Source organism: Oncorhynchus keta, chromosome 13 (assembly GCF_023373465.1).
Source record: "Oncorhynchus keta strain PuntledgeMale-10-30-2019 chromosome 13, Oket_V2, whole genome shotgun sequence".
In the NCBI taxonomy this organism is placed as follows: domain Eukaryota; kingdom Metazoa; phylum Chordata; class Actinopteri; order Salmoniformes; family Salmonidae; genus Oncorhynchus; species Oncorhynchus keta.
This window is the reverse complement of record NC_068433.1, coordinates 42,415,491-42,422,990: the sequence shown is the minus strand read 5'-3', so window position 1 is coordinate 42,422,990 and position 7,500 is coordinate 42,415,491. Positions and strand designations below refer to the sequence as shown.

The window sequence follows — 7,500 nt, the reverse complement described above, 5'->3', positions numbered from 1 at the left end:
CTGCATTAGTGTTCAGACGGACACACCACTCAATCACACACACACCCACACACACTGTACTCCGCTTTCTCATAACAGTCCGTAACAGCCACCCTGTCCCTTTAAAACACTTAACCATTTTAATCCCCAATGCTTTTCTAGTTAATGCCACATAAGTCCAATTCAATACAATTCAACTTTAATTCACATTACACACTTTGATTCCCTTAATTCCTGAATCAATTCCATTCAATTTAGAAGTTTCAAACAGTAACAAATTACACTACCGCAGTTCAAATCCACTGTCATACTTTATAATAATATCCCATCCTGTATAACAATGCAATACCAATGCAACGACGACACACTTAAATACACATTTCTACCACATTTCTACATATTATCTTAGCAGCAGAAATCAACACAAACCATTAAAGTGTTCTTGTAAAACCATTTATGCAGTTGAACTAATAAGGCACATTTAGGTGTTTAGACAACCGGTGTGGACCCACTCATAAAATGCGACATTGCACCACGACCCCCAATAAACCCACAGGGACAAACGGTAGAGAGTGAGAGTTCCACACTGCTCCCCTCAGCACCCCTAGGAGTCCCCTTCCTCTTCTCTGCCCCCTCTTTACGATCAAACTCGCCTCTTTTCCCTTTACTTCTGCATCTCTCTTTCCTCTCTTTCGGTTACCCTCTCTCTCTGTTCCTCTTTACCTTCACTCCCTCTCCCTCTCCCTCTCCCTCTCCCTCTCCCTCTCACTCTCCATCTCTCTCTCTCTCTCTCTCTCTCTCTCTCTCTCTCTCCCTCTCTCTCTCTCTCTCTCTCTCTCTCTCTCTCCCTCTCTCTCCCTCTCTCCCTCTCCCTCTCTGTCTCTCTCTCTCCCTCTGTCTCTCTCTCTCTCTCTCTCTCTCCCTCTCTCTCCCTCTCTCTCTCTCTCTCTCTCTGTGGAATCTGTCAGTTTGGCCACAGAATCTGTCAGATAACTCACACACATACACTCATACCACAGCTATGTCCGAGAAATCCCTCTATTTGAGTAGGTCATACAAGCATCATAGACATTCTTAGTAAAGCTGCCAATGTATCTGAAGAAGCCGTCCAATCACTAGTATTTTCACAACTGAACAACATTCAGGTGAGAAAACGTAAGAATGATTCATAATTATACCAGAATATACAACAACATAAGTACAATATTACAAAGACAATAATAACATGACATTGTAATAATCACGTTAATACACGCGTGTATAATTATAACAATGACAAATAATAACATATTCATCTCATCATCATCGCATATTGAAATATCAGGCGGCATAAATGACTGTAAATGGTACGAAAGTGGTTGTGATGTACTCCGTGCTAAAAACCAATCCAGTCAAAATATAACATGAACATGAACGTTCCTGCGTCGGCCAATCTATTCAACATCTCAATCTGTTCATTCCCCGTTAACGAAGGACGCCTGGATGATACATCTCCTCAAAACAAACCATTCTCATCTTGTTTCCATCAATTACACCTTAAACTCATCAAGAGGCAACAAAAAGGAAGGAGAATTCCTTCCCGTCACATAGCCAGCTCAGCTCATTGCCCTGCACACTGTACAAAACATACATGTACTGTGTTATGGGGACAGAACTTTTAAAGCAGCTACAAACCCAGCAACATTAGAGCACAGTAATCGTCTGCGTCTCACTTTTCTTCTCCTGACAAGTCATAACTGAAGCAGAAGACAGATCAACGCGGCGGTGAACGAGAGCGGAGAGACGGATGAGAGAGAAAGAAAGAAAAGTGAACACTTACAGAGACGCAGGAACAGAAAGAATCGGGACCGATGATGGTATGTCTCACACACACACACACACACACTGCACTCACTCTCTCCCTCTGCGTTGAAGAGACTAATGCACAACTCTCTCTCTCTCTCACGCACACACACACACACACACACACACACACACACACACACACACACACACACACACACACACACACACACACACACACACACACACACACACACACACACACACACACACACACACACACACACACACACACACACACACACTGCACTCATACACTCTCTCTCCCTCTGCGTTGAAGAGACTAATGCACAACTCTCTCTCTCTCTCACGCACACACACACACACACACACACACACACACACACACACACACACACACACACACACACACACACACACACACACACACACACACACACACACACACACACACACACACACACACACACACACACACACACACACACACAGTAGAGAGCCTCACACTCATAAATACACACTACACCGTTTACACATACACGAGCCGGCACAGTTTGCCCTTTCCTCCTTCCTTATCCACTGATCGAGTACATTACTGGAGAGCAGACTTTTAACCAGACGTTTTCTAAGTCAATGTAATCCCTGCATTTATCTCCATACGTTCTGCTTTTACATGTAATCCTTTACATTTTTAATAACACATAGTCTGCTGTCGTTATCTTTTCTCTCTTCCCCGCTTTGCGGACAGATGACTTGTTAAAAACACATTACCGCGACATAAAAATGTGTTGTTAATTCAGGGTTAAAACCCATCGAGTTTATCTCCAAACGAAAGATTAGTTTGATCTGGCAAAACAGTACAGTACTTTAATGCAATAAAAGTCAAGTGAGAGAGGGGCGTGTATCAAAAAAATACTGGCATTAAAACAGGGTATTATGGGTAATCTTTCTTTCAGGGCATTAACATCAAACAGCCATTATTCCCCAGCAAAGCCCGTTTTGTTGTCGACGTGAACTGTAAATCGGTGAGAATATTTCCACCTCTCTCACACAACAGAGGAAAACATAGGCCGTCGTTGTAAATAAGAATTTGTTCTTAAACTGACTTGCCTGGTTAAATAAAGTTTGAATAAAATACATGTAAAAAACATCAACCCTCTCAACAGACAGCTGTGGCTGTAACGACAGAGAAACAATCCCACTTAGCTGTGAGATCATGTGTGTGAATATTTTAGTTTACGATCTACAAATAAAAGATTGGACATTTTGTTTAAATGTAGGCTTTTAACATTTACTGTGTTTGTGTTCTATTTCATCTACGGAAATATACCATGAGATAATTCTGTAAAAACAACCCAACAATTCTCCCACCCTGAACACTTTGCTCATGTTCGATAGCATCTCGACATGAATGTGAGCTTTCTTATCTCAGGGTCTCGAAATAGCCCCTCAGATAAAGCAGAAGTACAACTAGTTGCCAGGCATTCTGAATAGTGAACTGTAGATTGATTCTCTGACAGTCAGGTAGTTAGCTGGTGAATGGGAACTTTCTGAGAAACTCTTGTCAAACTGAATCCCACTGTTCACGCTCTCACCTCAGCACATAGAAACAGAGTAAGGACATAAAGTTTGTCACAGACACACATACACACACACACACGCACACACACATGAACACACACACACACACACACAGAGACAGGTAGACAGACAGTGAGTAACACTGCTGCTTGAACACGGCAATGAACATGTTGACATTGAACAACTTAGTTAAACTGGAATGTGTGCAGTGGAGAGAGTGAGGGAGGGAAAGAGGAAGAGAGAGAGAGAGAGGGAGAGAGAGAGGGGAGAGAGAGAGAGAGAGAGAGAGAGAGAGAGAGGGAGAGAGAGAGAGGGAGAGAGAGAGAGGGAGAGAAAAGAGAGGAGAGAGAGAGAGAGAGAGGGAGAGCAGGGCCAAAGTCACAGATCACTTCTCAGTGTCACTGATTACCACAGCTGACAACACACACACACACACACACACACACACACACACACACACACACACACACACACACACACACACACACACACACACACACACACACACACACACACACACACACACACACACACACACACAACCAGTTTGCTCAAGCTTTGCACTTGGTATCGCCAAAAGGCACAGGACGGCCAAACAAACTTTGTATCTTTCCCTCTCTCATAATCTCATTTCCTTTATCTCTCTCTCTCTCTCTCTCTCTCTCTCTCTCTCGATCGATCTACCTAACAAACTATTAAAGCCTTGGAACTCAGCAAACACTATTTTGTTTCAGCAAACAGTTTTACACCAAGCAGCACTTTCTCCTTCACAAACACTTCAACAACAACAAAACACTAGCTCTCCTTCTCCCTCCCTCCCTGCCTCTTTCCCTCTTTCCCTCTCCCTCACAGTCCTGTCGTCCCTCTCTCCCCGCGGTCTGCCTGAGCGTGCGTGTCAGCACGAGTGTGTGTGTGTGTGTGTGTGTGTGAGAGAGAGAGTAAGAGCGTACGTACCTGTTAAACTCCTGAGGTAGCTCAGGGTCTGTGAGCATGCTGGAATAGGTCTGTGGGAACTAGGATTCCTCCTTCTAACACCATGCAGCTCCGACACACAGACGGAACAGAATCACAACCGCCACAACAAGCCTCTCTATTGATCCTTCAACCTCTTAGACAACGGAGACTGTTCCCTCTCTCTCTCTCTCTCTCTCTCTCTCTCTGTAGCGCTCACACACACTCAGCCTCACACCCTCCCTCCCTCTGTCTCTGTCCCTCCTCCTACCCTCCCCTCCCTGTAAGCTGTTAGAGATGGGCTCAGCTCTTAAAGGGCCCGCGCAGAGCACGGCACAGTGTGTGTGTGTGTGTGTGTGAGAGATACATTGTGAACATCGTTATAACACTGTACACAGTCATAATGACATTTGAAATGTCTGTATTCCTTTGAAACGGTTTAATGTTCATTTTTATTGTTTATTTCACTTTTATCTATCTATCTATCTATCTATCTATCTATCTATCTATCTATCTATCTATCTATCTATCTATCTATCTATCTATCTATCTATCTATCTATCTATACATACATACATACCCCAACCAGAAGCCATGGATTACAGACAACATTTGCACTGAGATAAAGGGTAAAACTGCCGCATTCAAGGAGCGGGACTCTAACCCAGAAACGTACAAGAAATCCCGCTATGCCCTCCGACGAACCATCAAACAGGCAAAGCGCCCATACACAAAGATCAAGTCGTACTACACCAGCTTCGACGCTCGTCGGATGTGGCAGGGCTTGCAATCTATTACAGACTACAAGAGAAGCACAGCCTAGAGCTGCCCTGTGACACGAGCCTACCAGACGAGCTAAATCATTTCTATGCTTGCTTCGAGGCAAGTAACACTGAAACATGTATGAGATCATCAGCTGTTCCGGACGACTATGTGATCACGCTCTCCACAGCCAATGTGAGTAAGACCTTCAAACAGGTCAACATTCACAAGGCTGCAGGGCCAGACGGATTACCAGGACGTGTACTCTGACCATGCGCTGAACAACTGGCAAGTGTCTTCACTGGCATTTTCAACCTCTCCCTGTCTGAGTCTGTAATACCAACATGTTTCAAGCAGACCACCATAGCCCATGTGCCCAAGAACACTAAGGTAACCTGCCTATATGACTACCGACCCGTAGCACTCACGGCTGTAGCCATGAAATGCTTTGAAAGGCTGATCATGGCTCACATCAACACCATTATCCCAGAAACCCTAGACACCCTCCAATTTGCATACCACGCCAACAGATCCACAGTTGATGCAATCTCTATTGCACTCCACACTGCCCTTTCACACCTGGACAAAAGCAACACAATGCTGTTCATTGACTACAGCTCAGTGTTCAACACCATAGTGCCCTCAAAGCTCATCACTAAGCTAAAGACCCTGGGACTAAACACTTCCTCTGCAACTGGATCCTGGACTTCCTGACGGGCCGCCCCCAGGTGGTAAGGGTAGGTAAAAACACATCGGCCACGCTGATCCTCAACACGGGGGCCCCTCAGAGGTGCATGCTCAGCCCCCTCCTGTACTCCCTGTTCACTCAGGACTGCACGTCCAGGCACGACTCCAACACCATCATTAAGTTTGCTGATGACACAACAGTAGTAGGCCTGATCACCGACAACGATGGGACAGCCTACAGGGAAGAGGTCAAAGACCTGACCGTGTGGTGCAAGGACAAAAACCTCTCCTCTCCCTCCACGTGAACAAAACAAAGGAGATGAATGTGGACTACAGGAAAAGGAGGACCGAGCACACCCCCATTCTCATCGATGGGGCTGTAGTGGAGCAGGTTGAGAGTTTCAAGTTCCTTGGCGTCCACATCACCAACAAACTAACATGGTCCAAGCACAGCAAGACAGTCTCACGACAAAACCTATTCCCCCTCAGGAGACTGAAAAGATTTGGCAGGGGTCCTCAGATCCTCAAAAGGTTTTACAACTGCACCATCGAGAGCATCCTGACGAGTTGCATCACTGCCTGCTTTGGCAACTGCTCAGCCTCCGATCGCAAGGCACTACAGAGGGTAATGCGTACGGACCAGAACATCACTGGGGCCAAGCTTCCTGCCATCCAGGAACTCTATACCAGGCGGTGTGAGAGGAAGGCCCTAAAAATTGTCAAAGACTCCAGCCACCCTAGTCATAGACTGTTCTCTCTGCTACCGCATGGCAAGCGGTACTGGAGCGCCAAGTCTAGGTCCAAGATGCCCCTAAATAGGTTCTACCCCCAAGCCATAAGACTCTGGAACAGCTAATGAAATGGCTAGCCAGACTATTTGCATTGCACCCCCCCTCTCTCTGGAACGCTGCTGCTACTCTCTGTTATTATCTATGCATAGTCACTTTAATATCTCTACCTACATGTACATGTTACCTCAATACCGGTGCCCCCGCACATTGACATTGACTCTGTACTGGTACCCCCTGTATATAGCCCCCACATTGACATTGACTATGTACCGGTACCCCCTGTATATAGCCCCCACATTGACATTGACTATGTACCAGTACCCCCTGTATATAGCCCCTACATTGACATTGACTATGTACCGGTACCCCCTGTATATAGCCCCCACATTGACTATGTACCGGTACCCCCTGTAAAAAGCCCCCACATTGAATATGTACCGGTACCCCCTGTAAAAAGCCCCCGCATTGACTATGTACCGGTACCCCCTGTACATAGCCCCCACATTGACTATGTACTGGTAACTCCTGTATATAGCCTCCATATTGACTATGTACCGGTACCCCCTGTATATAGCCTCCACATTGACATTGACTATGTACCGGTACCCCCTGTATATAGCCTCCACATTGACATTGACTATGTACCGGTACCCCCTGTATATAGCCCCCACATTGACTATGTACCGGTACCCCCTGTATATAGCCCCAACATTGACTATGTACCGGTACCCCCTGTACATAGCCCTCACATTGACTATGTACCGGTACCCCCTGTATATAGCCCCCACATTGACTCTGTACTGGTAACCCCTGTATATAGCCTCCACATTGACTCTGTACCGGTACCCCCTGTATATAGCCTCCACATTGACTATGTACCGGTACCCCCTGTATATAGCCTCCACATTGACTATGTACCGGTACACCCTGTATATAGCCTCCACAT

At 45.8% G+C, this 7,500-nt stretch overlaps 1 protein-coding gene across 12 annotated transcripts in view; it reads right to left on the bottom strand.

Moving 5' to 3' along the window:
* Positions 1-7,500, bottom strand: part of LOC118372206 (transcription factor SOX-5-like) — a 310,655-nt gene that overhangs the window by 113,441 nt on the left and 189,714 nt on the right. For 10 of the 12 annotated variants that reach the window (XM_052460185.1, XM_052460187.1, XM_052460191.1 and 7 more), the window contains exon 1: positions 4,318-4,529. The exons of 1 other annotated variant lie outside the window; for it this stretch is intronic. In XM_052460185.1, the coding sequence (XP_052316145.1) occupies positions 4,318-4,355 (38 nt within the window). In that variant the 5' untranslated portion in view covers positions 4,356-4,529. Of the gene's footprint in view, positions 1-1,798; positions 1,891-4,317; positions 4,530-7,500 lie in introns of those variants that run through there. One more of the 12 variants, XM_052460189.1, reaches the window with a different exon arrangement.